Genomic DNA, 21,664 nt, shown 5'->3' with positions numbered 1-21,664 from the left:
TTTTCTTCTTTTTAGAAGAACTAGGTGCCTCTAAATTGTTTCTCTGAGAATCTTGCTCGATTCTCTTAGGGTGTCCTTCAGGATACAAAGGTTCCTGAGTCATTCTACCGGTTCTAGTAGCCACTCTAATAGCAAAGTCATTTTTATTATTTAATTCATCAAGCAAATCATTTTGAGCTTTAAGTACTTGCTCAGCTTGGGTAGCAACCATAGAAGTATATTTGCTAATGCATTTAAGTTCACCTTTAACTCTAGCCATATTATCACTTACGCGTCCTATCTTGAAAGCATTATTCTTTAACTCTCTACCAACACTAGTGGACCCGTTGCACCAAATGGCGCAGAGACCCGTTTGATTCCATGTTAGCGATGAAAAGAAATTCATGGTTTAGTTGTTAATTAAAAAAATGGGGGTCTTTCTCTACAATACGATGTACATACACATTTAAAATTTGTAGCATAGGGCTCTATTTAAAACAAACACATTCTAATTTGATAGCACAAATTAACATTCAAAATCATGCTAATAAAAATATGTGTATCTTTTTAATAATCTTATGTCTGGGCAAATACGAACGCTAAATCCTTACATATAAAAAAACACGCATTTTCATATAGCCCCTTTGTAAGGTCAAAAACTGACATGGAAAAAGTGGGTATGGACTGGGCACATGCATTTATCAAAACCTCCTTCCCTGCCTTGTATATGTTGCCAAATTCTATCCTTCAGATAAGCAAAGATCTTTCACTGTCCCACATACACCGAGAGTCCCAGGTATCCCATTCCAAGTATCACAACCCGGTCCCAGATGGTGCAGCATAGCTTTTCGAACATCATTCTTGGTATTTTTACTGAACATGATAGAAGATTTGTCAAAGTTGTGGCTTGACTCTCTGATAGAGAAGCCAATTAGAACCAACAATTAGGTATGGTAGAGCATTGGTAACCATATATATGTGAGTATCTTAAATCAATGAAAAAAGAAAGATACAATTATCTACACTGATACATTAATGTTTGTTCTTGCACTCTGCCGGCGCAATGACACAGGAAGCAGCCTTAGACACCGATGTGCTGAGGACGAAGATATCCTTCCGTTTCCTCATGCAAAAGAACCTGACACAAAACAGAGACAAAGGCAGAGATAAACATTGATCCATGAGTTAGTGTCGTAGAGAGCATTAGCAAGAGACCTTTTACTCTCTGCCGCAGTCTGTGCCACTCGAATTCTGGAATACTAACCTCAGAGATGCACAAAGTTCATGGTCAATATTGTGATGGATCAGCAACGATAGTAGTTTGCTGCATCAAAGAATTTATAGGCTCAGAAATTAATTACCACACAAAATTGATAATCACATTAGTAGAGAAAACATCGCATTCCAAAATAGAAATTTTGATTTGCACTTTCACCTCCCGCTCCTTAGATATGTAGATGTCAGCAAGTAGAAGTAGATGACAAAAAGATCAAAGAATTTACCACTCAGAAGTGAGGATCACATATTCAGTAGAGAAATCTCATTCCTAAATAGAAATGTGCAAGCTTCTAAAAAACAGTTTTGAAGATAACTCAAACCAAGGTACACACACTATATTCTAATAGCACGCAAACTTATAAAAAATGGTTTTGCGGGCAACTTGAACCAAGATATAGACACTTTATTCTAATAGCTGAAAATATAATATATGTTATAAACACAATCACAAGGAAAAATAGAACTGCACCAAACTGTAACACAATGTTAATCAACGTTTTCAGTATCACATTGTGGATCATAGTATTGAACAATAAGAAGATATTACGTGAGAGAAACGATAAGATTTGCACCATGTATCATAATCTAACACCGCCACTATCATATCGTGGTAAAGGATAATGATTTGTTATCGTTAGAATCACCTAGAGCGATATTTAATTTGTTCGATATTCACATTCATAGCATAGGGCTCTATACCAATCGGTCACAGCCAGCCTGTGCACAACATTTTTTCAGGAAATAGCAGGAGTGCTAAGGCAACATAAATCAGCAGGTGGAAGCGTAATTTTCAAGATGATCCCAATTCTTAAATTCACCCTCCGTTCCAAAATAGATGACCCAAAGTTGGGTCATCTATTTTGGAACGGAGGGAGTAGGTATTAAAATAAATAACTACAGAAATCTCGCAAAATCACAACATAAAAAGAATTTGAACCTTTATGGAGTCCTTTTATTTCTATGACAGTATCTAAACAAGAGCTTTATAACTACAGAAATCTTGCAAAATCACAACATAACAAGAATCTGAATCTTTATGGAGTCCTTTTCTTTCTATGAATCATGAAGCTTAGTGCAGATGACTGTATCTAAACAGGAGCTTTCTAGCGATGCAGACTACCTAAAAAAATTATATGCATTACATATTACATATCGAAAGTTGCATTTTTTTCAATTCTACTCCTCACTTCACATAGTAAATATTTTCTTGAACCAGAATACAAAAGAGTTGCTGCTGCATGCATATGCAAAAAACAGAGCATTAATTCTTCTCCTGGAACAGAGAGGCTATTCTCTTGCTAAGCTCTTAAATGCATATATACACAGTTTTGATAAAAATGTGAAGTGACCCTTTGTATTGTTGATACTTGATACTACTTTTGTGCTTCCATACACATCCTGAAAAAATACGAAGGATGGCCTAAAGCAATTTAACTCGAACCGAGTTTCTGAACCAAGCATCAACCACATATAGCAGTGAAGCAACAATGCCCATTTGTCCAAAAATCCAATCATGGTGCAAATCACACAAAATACAATGAACTCAAGTATAGTTATTTTCCTTTGAATGGCTTGTTTTACAGAAAACCATTGTCCTCCATGGAATTTTTATCAAAAAATCATGTTAAGCTTAAATCAGAACACACGTCAAACCTGAGAGAGAGAGAGAGAGAGAGAAAGAGAGAGAGAGATCAGAGAGAGAGATCAGAGGGGAGGGGAATAAGGATTGGGGCAGGTCACCTAAGCAAGGAAGATCACGAGCGCCAAAATCCTACATGAGGCAGCTGGTGCACGCCAAGCTCATCGGCAAATTCATGGACACCAAACAATTTTAAAATGATGCCGAAACTTGAAAGTCCGCACAAGGCACCCAAGATTGACAACCATGTAAGCTTTGAGCGTTGTTCTTGATTAAGAGGCCAAAAGGATAAACAAATGGAATAAGTCTCACCGTCTGTACTCAATTTGCACCGAAGCCAAAATCAATATCCATTGCATCGACGCTTACCTCGAGGGAGAGTAAACCTCCCTGCAAAATTGGAAAGGAAAAAATGAGGATAAAATAAGAACATGAGTCAGTAGAACCTAAGAAAAAGGAGCTAAAAATCAATCCGGTAGAACCTAACACCAGCTCTTGACATGCCAAGTACAGCTAAAGCCATAATAGTGGCTAAGTAAATAAGATCCATTTCTTGTTAATTGCTCGACAAGGTTTCTGTCAGGACCCTGACTCGATGCCACATAGATCTAGCATGTAACACCTCATATCACTTTGCGGCCTCACGCACAGTATTCCCACGGGTGTCGTCTTACTTTTGCCCGGGATCGTTTGCGCCTTTTGGCACACGTATATGATAGTGTCGCTAGCATCCATATGATAAGGAGCCCGGGCTGACATGGCTAGTCGTAAACCCAAAGTGGCACAGACTTACAGGGACAGGCATCCATGACCCAGCATCGAACGTGTCGGTCATCAGCAAGTGGGTCCGGGCTGTAGCACTGGGCTAGCAGGACTCCGGTAAACCGGGCTGTAGCGGGCTAACAGGCCTCCGGTACTCAATGCGTGACATTTCCCCGAAGGGACAGACACAGGAACGAAGGACACATGCCGGCCAGCCTAAGTGTTCCGGAGCAGTAGCAAGCTACCATGGCTCAGTGGAGACACTAGGAGACATTTCCGGTAAGAGAGGCTACTAAAGATAAACAACTAGATAGTCAGATCCCACACATACCAAGCATTTCAATCATACACACAATATGCTCGATATGTGCAAATACAACAAGGCATCACAACATGACTCTACGACACAAGTACTTTATTTAAGGCTCAAGAGCCATACATAACATACACATAAGTACGGGTCACACGACCCAGCATTCAAGTCATACAGTCATACAAACCAGCAAGGAAGTAACTTGTCTGAATACAGACAACTAGTAAAATAAAAGAGACTTGGAAAGCCTAGCTATACTACGTGGTCCTTCACAAGCTCAGGATCACCACCTGGGCCTTAGCCTACTCATTGATGTCAACGTCTACGAAGAACCCATCAGAAGGGGTTGCAGCGTCTTCTGTAAAAATGTAAATTATAGCAACATGAGTACAAAGGTACTCAGCAAGACTTACATCAGATCCTACATACATGCACATTATCAAGAAGGGTTGGTGGAGTTATTGCAGCAAGCCAGCTTTGACTCTTGGCTAGGCTATCCTACGAGACTCCAACTTGAAATGGTTTTGCGCACACGAGTCCACTACTCACCACTTCAATACACTACCGAGGATCCACCTCCGTCTTCCTACGGAAGACCCATCCTCGGCACTCACACTTATCTTGAGGCTTTTAGTAGTTCCCATTTACTTGTCTATGAACTGTATAGGCAACCAAGTAGTCCTTTATCGCGGACGCGGCTATTCGAATAGATCATGATAACCCTGCAGGGGTGTACTTCTTCATACACGCTCTCACCACTTACCGTCGTTTACACGACATGTACTCGGCAACCTTCAAGCGGAAGCCCAACGTGGGTGTCGGCCACGACCTACCTAATCACCTAAGTCTCTAATCCAGGTTTATCGCCTATCCAGGTTCCATCCGCAGGGAGTCCGGCCGAGGTTTCCCATACGGCCCCGAACGATGTGTACAGGGTTCCCGAGATACCTAACGGTATTCGGTACACCGTGCCACGTACCTACCGCATCACAGCCCACCCCTACGGTCAGCGCTGTCCACGGCCTCCAGTAGGCTACAAACACCAGAAACTACTTGCAACTCCTGGACAGAGAACTAGGGTGAATAAGAAGTCGAGAGGGTCCATTGGTTTCGGGCCCAATGTATGGTAGTAGCTGATTCTTAAATCACACATACAGATGTCAGTGCTTAAGGTTGGCTTCAATGAAACAACCCACCATGTACTCCTACATGGCCTCTCATCGATACCTTTACCAAATCGTGTTCACCACACCACTCTCATTACCGACATAATCATTTCACTCTAGCCCATCACCCAGATGAACCAGACCTGACACGACTCTAAGCATAGCAGGCATAGCAAGGTAGGAACAACACATACATATGGCTCAAACAACTCCTACACATGCTAGTGGGTTTCATCTAGTTACTGTGGCAATGACAGGTCATGCAGAGGAAATGGGTTCAACTACCGTAACACATAGCAGTTTGAAACGCGTTGTCTTAATGCAGTAAAAGAGAGCAGGAGCGAGAACATGGGATTTTATCGATATGATCAAATGGTTGGTTGCTTGCCTGATGGTTCGATGCACTGATATGGCTCTTTGCTAGGGTAATCACGGTACTCCTTGGAGGCAGAACCTGCCGCAAAGAACACCGATACACAACCATCACCAAACAATGTGCGACAATATGATGCATGCATAAAACATGGCAATATGAGTGTGTTGGGCTAATGCAACTGAGACTAGAAGGGTTTGAACCAATTTGAACCAAAGATTCAAATTTCAAACTCATACATGACCCTTTAAAGTGTTTTATCTTGTTCTGCATTAAACATCAAGTTAACTTGTTTAATCATGCATGAAAATAGTACAGATGGATAGATTGGATTTTTCTGATCATTTTTCATATATAACTTGTCTGATTTGGAGTTACAAATTAAAAGTTATGAATTTTTGAAGTTTAAACTATATTCTGGAATTTCCTATATTAGAATAAATTCAGAAATTAATTTATTGCGTCAGCCATGCGTCAGAATGACGTCAGGGTCAACGGAGACGTCCAGGTCAAACCTGACTGTGGGTCCAGGGTGTCAGGGTAATTAGTTTAGTTAAAGTTTAATTAAAACTAACCCTATTTAGTTAACAGGGCTGGGCCCCACCTGTCATTGACTCATCGGGGTCAACCAGGGCCCACCCGCGGTCAAAGCCAGGTCGGCTGCACCGGCGTTTAGCCGCCGGCGAGCCCGACGCGGCGGCGGAAGTGGTTTTGGCCGTTCCGGCAACCAAACGAGTCGCGGAGGCCATCAGAGTGGAGCTGAGGAGGAGCCGCAGCTCTTGGTGGAGTCCGTTGGGGTCGGGGTGGCCGGAGTTGGCGCCGGCGACGACTTTGGCGGCCACCGGAGTTCGGCCGAGGGCGAACTTGATGCTAGAGGGGTCGGTGAGGTGCGGGGAGTAGCTGGTTAGGTGCTACGTGACGTGGTGAGCATGATAGACACCAAGTTGTGGCCGGAGGGTGACCGGGAGCACGTCGGCGACGAGCTCCACGACGGTGGGTGCGGTTGAGCTCCAGGAGGTCACTACACAGCTCGGGAGCAAGAAAAGAAGGGAGGGAAAGATGGTTAAGCTCACGGGGAGTTCGACGAAGCACTTGGTGCGGCCGGGGACGGGCCGGAGCGACGTCGGCGTTGAAGGGGATCTCCGGCGACAGCGGTTCGGTCGAGGTCGATGCGGTGGACTCGGGCCTTGCGAGCGCTCGGGGCTCGGCTTGCTCGAAGGAGAGGAGGGTGGCGGAGCTCCTGGACACGGCGGCACGGCGTGGGGTTGACGGAGGGCGTGGCTACGGCGAGGGGGTGGCGGCGATGGCGTCGGCCATGGCGGGGGAGCGCGAGAGAGAGTTGGGGGAGAATGGAGGTGTCCTGGGGGTTCACGGCTCGGCGTGGAGTTCATCCATCCAGCAACGAGGCGAGGAGGTGAAGCAGGGCGACGGCCAGCTGCGTGGCGCACGCTGCGGCCGCCGTCGGGCACCTGCCTGCCTGCCTGGCCGGCAAGCAGCTCGCTGGCGCGGCGCTGGGCTGGGTCGGCAGGTGGGCCGGGTGCTGGGCGCCAGGTAAGTTTTTTTGTTATTTCTCCTGTTTTCTGTTTTTTTAATTCCTCTGCAACTTTGTTGAATTATTAAAAATACTTAGGCAACTCCTAAAATCACCAAACTACTCCTGGTCCATAGTTGGATTATTTCCAACATGAAACATTTTAGTTTGGAGATATTTGAGCATTTAAAATATTTTATATAATTTTAAATGCCCAAATTCAAATATCTATGATTTAATTCAAAGACCCTAAGATGGCCTAGGAAAATGTGCACCACTTTTGACAGAGGTTCTGAACCCAGACAAAAATGATGGGCATTTTAGAAGGGCATTTCAGGTTCATTGAAAAAGTTTTTAGTAAACCCTAGTTGGTTTCAGAGGGGGCTGGGGGTTCTGTCATCCCCATTTCAGGTTTCTGATGAAAGAATAGACATGATGCAACACTCTAATGCATGAACTAGCTAGGGTGTGACAACTCACCCCCACTCAAAAGAATCTCGTCCCGAGATTTGGGTTCCTCCGGAAAGAAGGCGGGATACTCGAGTCGAAGACGATCCTCCCTTTCCCAAGTTGCTTCATCCTCAGAATGGTGCGACCATTGAACTTTGAGAAACTTGATATTATGACGTCGAGTGGTACGCTCGGCCTGATCGAGGATACGAATGGGGTACTCTCGATACATGAGATTATCTTGGAGATCAAGCGTTTCGTGGTCCACTCCACGGATAGGATCCGAGAAGCAACGCCTGAGTTGAGAAACGTGGAAGACATCATGGACTCTGGAGAGATGCGGAGGTAGTTCCAACTGGTAGGCAACTTCTCCTCATTTAGCGAGAATACGAAAAGGTCCAATGTAACGGGGGCCAATTTGCCTTTGATACCGAAACGATGGGTTCCCTTCAGAGGAGTAACCCGAAGGTAAGCCTTCTCGTCAACCTCGAAAGTCATAGCCTTATGTTTTCGGTCATATTGACTCTTTTGACGAGATTGGGCTGTTTTCAACTTTTCACGAACGATGCGAACTTGCTCTTCTGCTTCCTGGATCATGTCCGGGCCAAAGAATTGTCTTTCCCCGGTTTCTGACCAATTAAGGGGTGTTCGACACCGTCGTCCATAGAGAACTTCAAAAGGGGCTTTACCCAAGCTAGATTGATAGCTGTTGTTATAAGCAAATTCGGCAAATGGAAGGCACTTCTCCCAATCCATTCCGAATGAGATAACAGAGGCTCGAAGCATGTCTTCTAGAATCTGGTTGACGCGTTCTACTTGACCACTTGATTGAGGGTGGAAAGCGGTGCTAAAAGAAAGGCGGGTTCCCATAGCATTTTGGAAACTTTCCCGAAATCGAGAGGTGAAAAGACTTCCTCGATCCGAGTTAATTTCCAAAGGAACACCATGGAGAGACACTATTCGGGAGATGTACAAGTCTGCTAACTGACTAGCAGTTATACTCTCACGAACAGGTAAGAAATGGGCCACTTTGGAAAGACGATCGACAACGACGAAGATAGCATTATTCCCTCTCTTGGTTCTGGGAAAACCGGTAATGAAGTCCATACCAATTTTATCCCATTTCCATTCAGGAATAGCTAGGGGTTGAAGGGTGCCAGCAGGCCGTTGATGCTCTGCTTTTACACGACGGCAGACGTCGCAATTAGCAATATACTGAGCAATTTCTCTCTTCATCCTAGTCCACCAGAACCTTTGGCGTAGGTCCTGATACATCTTAGTGCTACCGGGATGAATAGTGAGAGGAGATTCATGAGCTTCCTTAAGGATCAATCGCCTCGGGTTTCGCACCTTGGGAACCACTAGCCGATTCCCGAAGTATACGACCCCTTGATCATCAATGGAGAAACAATTCGCAACTCCTTTCTTGATGTTTCTCTTGATGCGGGAAATTTCCGGATCTACCTTCTGTGCTTTGATGATCTGATCCGTAAGGGTAGGTTTCGCCACCATGGTGGAAAGGAATCCTTGAGGAACAATGTGGAGATTAAGTTTCTGAAATTCCTCATGGAGAAGTGGTTGACTTTGTTGTAACATCAGGTTGTTACAATAAGATTTACGACTTAGCGCATCAGCCATGACGTTGGCTTTCCCTGGGGTGTAAGTTATTCCTAAGTCGAAATCTGTGATCAACTCGACCCAACGTCTTTGCCTGAGATTCAAATCCGGTTGGGTGAAGATGTACTTCAGACTTTGGTGATCAGTGAATATTTCGCAACGATTATCGAGGAGGTAATGTCGCCAGGTTTTAAGTGCATAGACTACAGCTGCAAGCTCTAGATCATGAGTAGGATAATTCTCCTCATGTGGGTGCAATTGCCGTGAAGCGTAAGCAATTACGTGTCGATCTTGCATGAGAATACAGCCTAGTCCTTGTCGCGAGGCGTCGCAGTAGATAACAAAGTCCTTAGAGAAATCTGGCGGTACCAGTACGGGAGCAGATGTCAGGCGTCTTTTCAGTTCCTGAAAGCTGTGCTCACATTGTGGAGTCCACTCGAACTTTTTATCTTTCTTGAGGAGTTCGGTTAGAGGTTTCGCGACTTTGGAGAAATTTTCGACAAAGCGACGGCAATAGCTCGCTAAGCCTAGAAAACTCCGAACTTGCTTGACCGATTCAGGTGGAGTCCAATTAAGGACAGCTTGAACTCGCTCAGGGTTAACAGCAATACCATTACCAGATATTACATGACCCAGATAGGTCACTTCTGACAACCAAAATTCACATTTAGAAAATTTGGCATAAAGACGATGCTCTCGAAGTTTCTTCAACACTAGCCTTAGATGTTCGGCATGTTCTTCCTCGTTCTTGGAGTAGATGAGTATATCATCGAGGTAAACCACGACGAATTTATCCAAATACTCCATGAAGATTGAGTTCATTAACCGAGAAAAGGTGGCTGGAGCGTTGGTTAAACCGAAGGACATGACGGTGTACTCGTATTGGCCATAACGAGTAACAAAAGCCGTTTTAGGAATGTCCCCGTTCCTGATTTTGATTTGATGGTAGCCCAACCTCAAATCCATTTTGGAGAAGACTGAGGATCCAGCGAGCTGATCATACAGGTCGTTGATCCTGGGGAGCGGATATTTGTTCTTGATTGTGACCAGATTGACAGGTCGATAATCTACAACCATCCGGTCCGTACCATCCTTCTTCTTGACGAAGAGGACAGGGCAAGCCCACGGAGATGAACTAGGTCGGATGAAACCCTTTTTCAAGGACTCATCGAGTTGTTTCTTAAGCTCAGCTAGTTCTAGTGGTGCCATCTTATAGGGTCTTCTAGCAATCGGGACGGTTCCTGGAATGAGGTCTATTACAAACTCAACATCCCTGTCAGGTGGAACACCTGGCAATTCCTCTGGGAAGACATCCGGAAAGTCACGGACTACCGGAACGTCCTCAAGGTCTGGCAAAGGGCTGGCGTTAAGAGAATATAACTGTCGCTTGGCTATTCGGGTCAAGACATTGACTATCTTCCCCGAAGGATGGGTGAGTTGAACAGTCCTAGAGAAGCAATCAATTTTGGCATGATGGGCTGACATCCAGTCCATACCCAAGATGATATTAATATCTGAAGATTTGAGAGCTATAAAAGATGCAAGGAAAACAAGTCTGTCAACTTGGATTTCATTTCCATGACTTACCCTGGAGGTTTGCCATTTGAATCCCGGAATTTGAATTACCATAGAGGTGGGCATCTCACAGAATGTGGTGTTATGCAGACGAGCATAGCTCTCGGATATAAATGAATGAGATGCTCCTGTATCGAAAAGAACAAATGCCGGGTGGCAATTAACAAGGAGCGTACCGAGAACGACGTTGGGATCCTCTTGAGCTTCTTCGGCAGAGATACAGTTGACATGGCCACATGCAGCGGTGGCCGGCTTGGCGTAGAACACTTTCCCTGTCGGCTTGCCACGGCCAACAGCTTTAGGAGATTGGTTGGGGTTGGTTTGGGGACACTCGCGCATATAGTGGCCCGATTCCCCACACTTAAAGCAAGTCACGGAACTGGTGCGTGGAGGAGCATTGTTGGTTGGACCACCATAGGGCTTGGCTGGTGCAAACTGTTGAACGGGGCGAGGCGCCTGGAAGGATGGCCTCGGTGTGAACCTGGGTGGCAGGGCAGTGTTAGGCACCCACACGCGGCGCTTCTGAGGACCAGCACCGGATGAGGAACCCACGTCACGGCCATGCTTGCGTGTTGCGTCATAATCAGTCTGACCAGTCTCAGCACTGATGGTCTTGTTAACAAGCTTTTGAAAAGATGTGCACTCATGCAGATGGAGGTCGCGGCGAAGCTCAGGACTAAGTCCCTTACGGAACCTTGCTTGCTTCTTGGCATCAGTAGAAACTTCCTCAGTTGCATATCGTGCGAGGTTACCGAACTCCCTGCTGTAAGCATCCACAGAGAGTCGGCCTTGAGTGAAACTGCAAAATTCCTCACGTTTACGGTCCATGAGACCCTCCGGAATGTGATGTTCACGGAAAGCCTCGCTGAATTCAGCCCAAGTAGTGACATGGTCCGCTGGGCGCATAGCTCCATAATTCTCCCACCATAGACTGGCGGGGCCTTCAAGATGATATGCAGCAAAGGTGACCTTGTCAGCCTCAGCTACTAGCGCGGAACGCAGTTTGTGAGAAATACTGCGAAGCCAATCATCAGCGTCGAGAGGCTCGACGGAGTGGTGAAACGTGGGTGGGTGTAACTTGATGAAATCACTGAGTGACACCAAGTTAGTCCTCTGATGGTGTGTTGTGTTCTGTTCAATACGCTCCAACAAACGGTTGGTCTCCCGCTTGTTTCTCTCGGCTTCCAGCATAAGTTCGGCTAGGGAAGGAGGGTGAGGCGGGTTTGCATTCCCGACTTCACTGCCTTCGGCCTGCTCTTGGGAAACAGGGTTATTGCGCGTGTTGACCATCCTAGGTAAACAAGACAATGATTTAGTCAGAATGATAAGATTCCAACATAGAATACAGAATGTAAGGAATAACTCGGAATGCAAGATGATCATCCGTATGACATGGTAGATACAGAAACTGCTCCTTTATTCCATCGTCATACACACCATACAAGGTTTAGTACAAGACCAAACAAGGTACTATTACGGTGAAAAGAAGATTACATCACATCGGAGGCACTCCGAACTCCTATACATTATTTTTCTACACCTCCGGAAAGCGGTACAAACTAGGTCATATCCCACGAGTCACGCAGGACGATAGACGACACAGCTAGTACGAACTAGTGATACTACCACTAACTCAGACCGATCCGTAGTAGTCCTCGTAGAAGTCACCTCCATAGCCGGGAAGCTCAACATGATCATCCGAAAACAGACGATCTCACGGAGCTTGTGGACCATAGGGGCTAGGATGAGGTCTTGGACCAACAGACGGTGGCCTGCAAGGACCGCGAGGTGGGGTGATGCCTCCTACATCACGCCAACCCATCACGTCTGGCAGAGCAGATCTCACAGGATAGAGATCGCGCATATCCGAGTATCCAGCTTGCACAGCCGGTGCAAACCGAGTCAAAATGGCCCAATGGTCAGCACGGGTATTGAAAAGCTTTAGCCTCAAGGCCCGATTTTCACGGTCCTTATCCTCGAGCATCTCAGCAGTGGTGCGAGTCCGTGAATCCTCCTGAGTGGGGTCAGCATAGATAGCCTGGAGATACCCTTGTGCTCCCGGAAGTGATGCTGGCATATACCGAAAATCAGAGTCCCGAAATAGGCCAGTCCTGACTCGCATGATGGTCATCATAGAGTAGGCGGCATCCTGCACAGCCATCTCAATAGTAACCCCGAGTCCATAGGAGCAGTGAAGGGGCTCGGTGGATCCAGGATAAGATGGAAATATCCTGACAGTGCAGAGATACTGGCTTTGATTAAAGTCTCAAAATTGCTCTTCGACCGTGTACTCAGGATACCAACGGTATCCAGCCTCAGTCATTTCCCTGACCAACATGGCAGTATGGTCGGGTACATCTAGGCATCGAGTCAGGCGAACCACTTGATTGAGTTCGCGAGTGGCCATCTGAAAGCACAACCATAATGCAAAGGCATTAGAATTTCTAGCAAAATTTCGACAGCATAACGACTGTAAATGCTCAAAAGGGATTTTGAGACATTTGACAAAGGATTTCATACACACTCAACATCATCATATCAAAGTTCTGAGTCCATCCTAGCAACATAATGTGGTAGTAGAACTGAACTAGGCTTGTATCCATCAAACCTATAAGATACTACTGATTAGTAACACGTGAACCTGATAGAGAGAAAGATCCTAATTCCTTAACCCCCGGTGGAGGAATAGACTGACTCAGATCAGAATGTCATAAGATAAAGGAGTAAAAAGAGCCTTACGTTCCAACCCACAAACAATTCCCCTACATATAACTAAAGAATTTCTAGACTCAACATCGACCAGTTTGGCTTGGAGAACCTACAGGCAGTCCGGCTCTGATACCAACGCTGTCAGGACCCTGACTCGATGCCAAATAGATCTAGCATGTAACACCTCATATCACTCTGCGGCCTCACGCACGGGATTCCCACGGGTGTCGTCTTACTTTTGCCCGGGACCGTTTGCGCCTTTTGGCACACGTATATGATAGTGTCGCTAGCATCCATATGATAAGGAGCCCGGGCTGACATGGCTAGTCGTAAACCCAAAGTGGCACAGACTTACAGGGACAGGCATCCATGACCCAGCATCGAACGTGTCGGTCATCAGCAAGTGGGTCCGGGCTGTAGCACTAGGCTAGCAGGACTCCGGTAAACCGGGCTGTAGCGGGCTAACAGGCCTCCCGTACTCAATGCGTGACATTTCCCCGAAGGGACAGACACAGGAACGAAGAAGGACACATGCCGGCCAGCCTAAGTGTTCCGGAGCAGTAGCAAGCTACCATGGCTCAGTGGAGACACTAGGAGACATTTCCCGGTAAGAGAGGCTACTAAAGATAAACAACTAGATAGTCAGATCCCACACATACCAAGCATTTCAATCATACACACAATATGCTTGATATGTGCAAATACAACAAGGCATCACAACATGACTCTACGACACAAGTACTTTATTTAAGGCTCAAGAGCCATACATAACATACACATAAGTACGGGTCACACGACCTAGCATTCAAGTCATACAGTCATACAAACCAGCAGCGGAAGTAACTTGTCTGAGTACAGACAACTAGTAAAATAAAAGAGACTTGGAAAGCCTAGCTATACTACGTGGTCCTTCACAAGCTCAGGATCACCACCTGGGCCTTAGCCTACTCATTGATGTCAACGTCTACGAAGAACCCATCAGAAGGGGTTGCAGCGTCTTCTGTAAAAATGTAAATTATAGCAACATGAGTACAAAGGTATTCAGCAAGACTTACATCAGATCCTACATACATGCACATTATCAAGAAGGGTTGGTGGAGTTATTGCAGCAAGCCAGCTTTGACTCTTGGCTAGGCTATCCTACGAGACTCCAACTTGAAATGGTTATGCACACACGAGTCCATTACTCACCACTTCAATACACTACCGAGGATCCACCTCCGTCTTCCTACGGAAGACCCATCCTCGGCACTCACACTTATCTTGAGGCTTTTAGTAGTTTCCATTTACTTGTCTATGAACTGTATAGGCAACCAAGTAGTCCTTTACCGCGGACGCGGCTATTCGAATAGATCATGATAACCCTGCAGGGGTGTACTTCTTCATACACGCTCTCACCACTTACCGTCGTTTACACGACATGTACTCGGCAACCTTCAAGCGGAAGCCCAACGTGGGTGTCGGCCACGACCTACCTAATCACCTAAGTCTCTAATCCAGGTTTATCGCCTATCCAGGTTCCATCCGCAGGGAGTCCGGCCGAGGTTTCCCATACGGCCCCGAACGATGTGTACAGGGTTCCCGAGATACCTAACGGTATTCGGTACACCATGCCACGTACCTACCGCATCACAGCCCACCCCTACGGTCAGCGCTGTCCACGGCCTCCAGTAGGCTACAAACACCAGAAACTACTTGCAACTCCTGGACAGAGAACTAGGGTGAATAAGAAGCCGAGAGGGTCCATTGGTTTCGGGCCCAATGTATGGTAGTAGCTGATTCTTAAATCACACATACAGATCTCAGTGCTTAAGGTCGGCTTCAATGAAACAACCCACCATGTACTCCTACATGGCCTCTCATCGATACCTTTACCAAATCGTGTTCACCACACCACTCTCATTACCGACATAATCATTTCACTCTAGCCCATCACCCAGATGAACCAGACCTGACACGACTCTAAGCATAGCAGGCATAGCAAGGTAGGAACAACGCATACATATGGCTCAAACAACTCCTACACATGCTAATGGGTTTCATCTAGTTACTGTGGCAATGACAGGTCATGCAGAGGAAATGGGTTCAACTACCGTAACACACAGCAGTTTGAAACGCGTTGTCTTAATGCAGTAAAAGAGAGCAGGAGCGAGAACATGGGATTGTATCGATATGATCAAATGGTTGGTTGCTTGCCTGATGGTTCGATGCACAGATATGGCTCTTCGCTAGGGTAATCACGGTACTCCCCGGAGGCAGAACCTGCCGCAAAGAACACCGATACACAACCATCACCAAACAATGTGCGACAATATGATGCATGCATGAAACATGGCAATATGAGTGTGTTAGGCTAATGCAACTGAGACCAGAAGGGTTTGAACCAATTTGAACCAAAGATTCAAATTTCAAACTCATACATGGCCCTTTAAAGTGTTTTATCTTGTTCTGCATTAAACATCAAGTTAACTTGTTTAATCATGCATGAAAATAGTACAGATGGATAGATTGGATTTTTTTGATCATTTTTCATATATAACTTGTCTGATTTGGAGTTACAGATTAAAAGTTATGAATTTTTGAAGTTTAAACTATATTCTGGAATTTCCTATATTAGAATAAATTCAGAAATTAATTTATTGCGTCAGCCATGCGTCAGAATGACGTCAGGGTCAACGGAGACGTCCAGGTCAAACCTGACTGTGGGTCCAGGGTGTCAGGGTAATTAGTTTAGTTAAAGTTTAATTAAAACTAACCCTATTTAGTTAACAGGGCTGGGCCCCACCTGTCATTGACTCATCGGGGTCAACCAGGGCCCACCCGCGGTCAAAGCCAGGTCGGCTGCACCGGCGTTTAGCCGCCGGCGAGCCCGACGCGGCGGCGGAAGTGGTTTTGCCCGTTCCGGCAACCAAACGAGTCGCGGAGGCCATTGGAGTGGAGCTGAGGAGGAGCCGCAGCTCTTGGTGGAGTCCGTTGGGGTCGGGGTGGCCGGAGTTGGCGCCGGCAACGACTTTGGCGGCCACCGGAGTTCGGCCGAGGGCGAACTTGATGCTAGAGGGGTCGGTGAGGTGCGGGGAGTAGCTGGTTAGGTGCTACATGACGTGGTGAGCATGATAGACACCAAGTTGTGGCCGGAGGGTGACCGGGAGCACGTCGGCGACGAGCTCCGCGGCGGTGGGTGCGGTTGAGCTCCGGGAGGTCACTACACAGCTCGGGAGCAAGAAAAGAAGGGAGGGAAAGATAGTTAAGCTCACGGGGAGTTCGACGAAGCACTTGGTGCGGCCGGGGACGGGTCGGAGCGACGTCGGCGTTGAAGGGGATCTCCGGCGACGGCGGTTCGGTCGAGGTCGATGCGGTGGACTCGGGCCTTGCGAGCGCTCGGGGCTCGGCTTTCTCGAAGGAGAGGAGGGTGGCGGAGCTCCTGGACACGGCGGCACGGCGTGGGGTTGACGGAGGGCATGGCTACGGCGACAGGGTGGCGGCGATGGCGTCGGCCATGGCGGGGGAGCGCGAGAGAGAGGAGTTGGGGGAGAATGGAGGTGTCCTGGGGGTTCACGGCTCGGCGTGGAGTTCATCCATCCAGCAACGAGGCGAGGAGGTGAAGCAGGGCGACGGCCAGCTGCGTGGCGCACGCTGCGGCCGCCGTCGGGCACCTACCTGCCTGCCTGGCCGGCAAGCAGCTCGCTGGCGCGGCGCTGGGCTGGGCCGGCAGGTGGGCCGGGTGCTGGGCGTCAGGTAAGTTTTTTTGTTATTTCTCCTGTTTTCTGTTTTTTTAATTCCTCTGCAACTTTGTTGAATTATTAAAAATACTTAGGCAACTCCTAAAATCACCAAACTACTCCTGGTCCATAGTTGGATTATTTCCAACATGAAAGATTTTAGTTTGGAGATATTTGAGCATTTGAAATATTTTATATAATTTTAAATGCCCAAATTCAAATATCTATGATTTAATTCAAAGACCCTAAGATGGCCTAGGAAAATGTGCACCACTTTTGGCAGAGGTTCTGAACCAAGACAAAAATGATGGGCATTTTAGAAGGGCATTTCAGGTTCATTGAAAAAGTTTTTAGTAAACCCTAGTTGGTTTCAGAGGGGGCTGGGGGTTCTGTCATCCCCATTTCAGGTTTCTGATGAAAGAATAGACATGATGCAACACTCTAATGCATGAACTAGCTAGGGTGTGACAGTTTCAAATAGTCAACTACCATCATTCTGAAATTTAAGAAAGAATATCACCCTTGCAGTTATGATATGCGCAATAATGAACTTAAAGCATGAAAATTGTTACATTACGCTTTGAACTATTATCACCCGACCTTTTTTGTTTATAATGAACACTATGTTATAAATGTTCAAGTGCCTTTCTTGTTTAAGCTTGCTATCAATTGGCGATCCAACATTATTGGTTCTCTTTGCAAGTTCGGTAGCTATTCTCATTGGATATGGTATTGCATGGTCAATTGTATAGATAATTTTTATTACAGAATTTGTGTTATCTGTTTCTTAGGTTCCGTAGACGGTAGAGGGGTAATTTGTACTCACTGTTTTTCTAATGAGTGCATGTGGATGCATACAGACAGTTGAGGAGCAATTAATATTCTCTATTTCTTTAGTGAGTATATGTGGATGCCTAGAAGCAATTCTCTGTTTTTCAACAGATATGTTGATGTATGGAAAATGTATGCAGATTGCCTAACTATGTAAAAATAAACACAAACCCAACATTTTGCTTAAAGTACACAAAACATTTAGAGGAATATCGATGACAAAATACATAAAAACAAAATGTTGCATCTTGAATAATAAAAGTTATCTACCCAGGTCAAAAAATTTATCTACCAAATGTTTCTCAAGGAGACCATCTTTCTGATACATTTTGATCAAACCCCATGTATAGTGAGTGCAGCAGTGGTTGCAAGCAAAGAGCCTTGCCTGAATGTGAAACGATGCTTGGCATGAGCGGCCTAGCATTGCTAGTGCTACAAAAATGGATAATCCAGCAGCAGATAGTGATGCCTCCGTCAATAAAATCCCTAGGAATTTTCCTGCAAACATCAACACAAAAACAAATCCCAAAACACGGTCCTACTCAGTAGAAATCTAAAAACTGCACTGGACAATGCCAGCAAAAAAGTCACACCCCACCAACCATCATTACACCATATTGTAAATTTTGCATTTTCAGTGTTACGATCGTTCATACATATATCATCTACCAGTTTTCCATAAATAGACCAAGTTAATCATTCTGTTCTACAAAAAGACCTAAATCACTACTGTCGAATATCCACGCTCGAAGTAAAAAAACATCAATTCATAGCTAATCCCCGAATACAGATAGTAATCCGACGAAAAACCAAAACACCACATTCACCACATATGGAGATCTGAAGATCGGAAGGGAGGCGGATGGTACCTGTAAAAGTGGAGGGACTTGAGCTTTCTCGCGGAGATCATGGCTAAACGCACACAGCACACAGCACACACGCAGCAAGTAGGGCAGCAGGATAAGGGAGTTAGGGAGAGCAGGGATTCAGAGGAAATTACCTTGCCGGGGACGAGATTCCTGGCAGCAACGGTGGAGCTTACTCGCGGCGGCGACGGGTGTGACTCAAGGAGGCGGCTAGCGAATCCAGGTGACAGTGGCGGCGAGGCCATGCGGGCGCCCTCGATCCAATCTTCCGCCCTGCTCTTGTCAATCGAGCGAACATGGTTAGGAGTGGCTTCTGCTGGGCTTGGGCTGAGCTCCATCACGGTGTATCCCTGACGTGTCGACGGTGCCCTCATGGCGCATCGAGGGCGGCGGCATTGGAGAGGAGGGACGGGGAGGAGATGAGGCGGAGGGGCCGCGGGCTTGACAAGGAAGGTTGGTGGCTAGGGCTTTTGACCCTTTTGCACGTTCCGCGGGACGAGCGCGGCGCGCGGGCGAATGGTATTGGCGAATCTCGACCGCGATGAGATGTGCAACCGGTGCCACCGACGAACGGGGCCAGGAGCAGTGTTGGCCCACTTGTCATCGCTACAGGACGGACGCGGGTGCATAAGCGGTGTACATACGCATCGGCCTATCCCTGCGCAACTGCTCCCCATACCGCACGACGCGGGCAGCGCGCGAGGAGCGGTCCCCCAGACGCATTTGACCCACGACACGACGTGATGCGGGAGGCAACACTCACACAAAAAAGCCACAGCCATTAGATGGACGTGTGGAGCCAAAGAGCAGGCAGGCCCACTGGCAGCCGCACCAACTGGTGAACCAGAGGGGCGAGCGGAAAACAGAAACAAAGGCAGTGCCCATGACGAGTGCACGCGGTGCGGCAGGAGAGGCCGCTAGCGCACCAAAAAACGGCGACCCAGCCAATGAGGTTTTGCCCGAGCCCACAGGTCATCCCCCATCCAAAACTCATCGTGCGGTCAAAAGGGCAACGATAGATTTTCAGCGACGATCCAACGAGCACCAGCAAAAAATCAACTGTTTTACCAACATCCAACGACCCAGATGGAAGTAGATGGCTAGCCTCATTATATGTTAAAATAAGCATTAAAACTTTCTTGCCTAGCCATAATGTCATCAAATTCATCTAAGCACGGGCTATGAATTTTAGTAGAGGGGATTTCAACTTTATCATATCTATAGAGAGAATTTATATTTACTATCTGTGTCGGGTTATCAAGACAATGTGGTTCTTCAACAGGAGGTATATAAAGACCATGTATTCCTTCAATAGGAGGTAAATTCTTAACATCTTCAGCTTTAATACCTTTTTCTTTCACTGATTTCTTCGCCTCTTGCATATCTTCAAGATTGAGAATAAAACACCTCTCTTCTTCGGAGTGGGTTTAGGAATAGGCTCAGGAGTTGGCTCAATTGGTTCAGGTATTGCCTCAGGAATTGGCTCAGGAAGAGTTCAACTATTTTCATTAGTCAATATATTATTCAATAGTAATTCAACTTCGTCGACTGTTCTTTCCTTGAAAATACAACCAGCACAACTATCCAAGTAGTCCTTGGAAGCATCGGTTAGTCCATTATAAAAGATATCAAGTATTTCATTTTTCTTGAGAGGATGGTCAGGCAAACATTAAGTAACCGGAGAAGCCTCCCCCAAGCTCGTGGGAGACTCTCTTCTTTGATTTGCACAAATTATATATTCTCCGCAAGGCAGCTTATTTCTTATGAGCAAGGAAATATTTAGCAGAGAAGTAATAAATCATATCCTGGGAACTACGCACACAACCAGGAGCAAGAGAATTATACCAAGTCTTAGCATCACCCTTTAATGAGAACGGAAATATCTTAAGGATATAAAAATAGCGAGACTTCTCATCATGAGTAAACAGGGTGGCTATATCATTCAACTTGGTAAGATGTGTCACAACAGTTTCAGATTCAAGGCCATAAAAAGGATCAGATTCAACTAAAGTAATAATTTCGGGATCAACAGAGAACTCATAATCCTTATCAGTAACACAGATAGGTGAAGTAGCAAAAGCAGGGTCATGTTTTATTCTAGCATTAAGAGACTGCTGCTTCCATTTAGCTAATAATTTTTTAAGATCATATCTATCATTGCAAGCAAAGATAGCTCTAGCAGCTTCTTCATTCATAACATAACCCTCAGTAACAACAGGCAATTCATAATCATTGGGAGAATTTTCATCATCACTATCATCAATAATAGCATCTACAATAATTTCATTCCCCCTAACTCTAGCAAGTTGTTCATCAAGAAAATCACCTAATGGCAAAGTGGTATCACGCACAGAAGTAGTTTTATCATAAGTATCATGCATAACAGAAGTGGCATCATCAAAAACATGCAACATATCAGAGTTCATAGCAGTAGCAGGTTTAGGTGTCGCAAGTTTACTCAAAACAGAAGGAGAATCTAGTGCAGAGCTAGATGGGAGTTCCTTACCTCCCCTCGTAGTTGAGGGAAAAATTGTAGTTCTGTCGTCTTTCAAGTTCTTCATAGTGATTAACAGATATAAATCCCAAGTGACTTAGAGAATAGAGCTATGCTCCCCGGCAACGGCGCCAGAAATTAGTCTTGCTAACCCACAAGTGTAGGGGATCGCAACAGCTTTCGAGATTAAAGTATTCAACCCAAATTTATTGATTCGACACAAGGGGAGCCAAAGAATATTCTTGAGTATTAGCAGTTGAGTTGTCAATTCAACCACACCTGGATAACTTAGTATCTGCAGCAAAGTATTTAGTAGCAAAAGTGGTATGATAATAAAGGTAACAGTAGCAAAAATAATGTTT

The 21,664-nt window shown here is 45.9% G+C and overlaps 1 protein-coding gene across 2 annotated transcripts; it reads right to left on the bottom strand.

Annotated features, from left to right (window-relative positions):
• Positions 1-725: 725 nt before the first annotated feature.
• On the bottom strand, positions 726-19,284 carry LOC119330789. 2 transcript variants are annotated; one of them, XM_037603920.1, is made up of 7 exons: positions 18,812-19,284; positions 18,328-18,440; positions 15,589-15,654; positions 3,266-3,286; positions 2,998-3,163; positions 1,244-1,303; positions 726-1,117 (listed from the first exon to the last, which is right to left on the bottom strand). In XM_037603920.1, exons 1-5 carry the CDS (start codon positions 19,180-19,182, stop codon positions 3,012-3,014), a joined length of 723 nt encoding a protein of 240 aa, XP_037459817.1. In that variant the 5' UTR covers positions 19,183-19,284; the 3' UTR covers positions 726-1,117; positions 1,244-1,303; positions 2,998-3,011. The 2 variants fall into 2 exon arrangements, 1 of the variants encoding a protein (XP_037459817.1); XR_005160265.1 differs by lacking the exons at positions 15,589-15,654; positions 18,328-18,440; positions 18,812-19,284 and having other exon boundaries at positions 2,998-3,105; positions 3,209-3,289.
• Positions 19,285-21,664: the final 2,380 nt, after the last annotated feature.

The sequence above is a fragment of the Triticum dicoccoides genome, chromosome 1B (genome assembly GCF_002162155.2).
Source record: "Triticum dicoccoides isolate Atlit2015 ecotype Zavitan chromosome 1B, WEW_v2.0, whole genome shotgun sequence".
In the NCBI taxonomy this organism is placed as follows: domain Eukaryota; kingdom Viridiplantae; phylum Streptophyta; class Magnoliopsida; order Poales; family Poaceae; genus Triticum; species Triticum dicoccoides.
Note: the sequence above shows the minus strand (reverse complement) of the source record. Positions and strands in the feature narration are given on the sequence as shown.

Coding starts and splice junctions, on each gene's coding strand:
- LOC119330789 (XM_037603920.1), bottom strand. CDS start 19,182: ATGAGGGCACCGTCGACACGTCAGGGATACACCGTGATGGAGCTCAGC. Junction 18,441..18,811: donor AAGTCCCTCCACTTTTACAG/GTACCATCCGCC, acceptor TGATGTTTGCAG/GAAAATTCCTAGGGATTTTA. Junction 15,655..18,327: donor AAGCATCGTTTCACATTCAG/GCAAGGCTCTTT, acceptor TCTTTGCGGCAG/GTTCTGCCTCCGGGGAGTAC.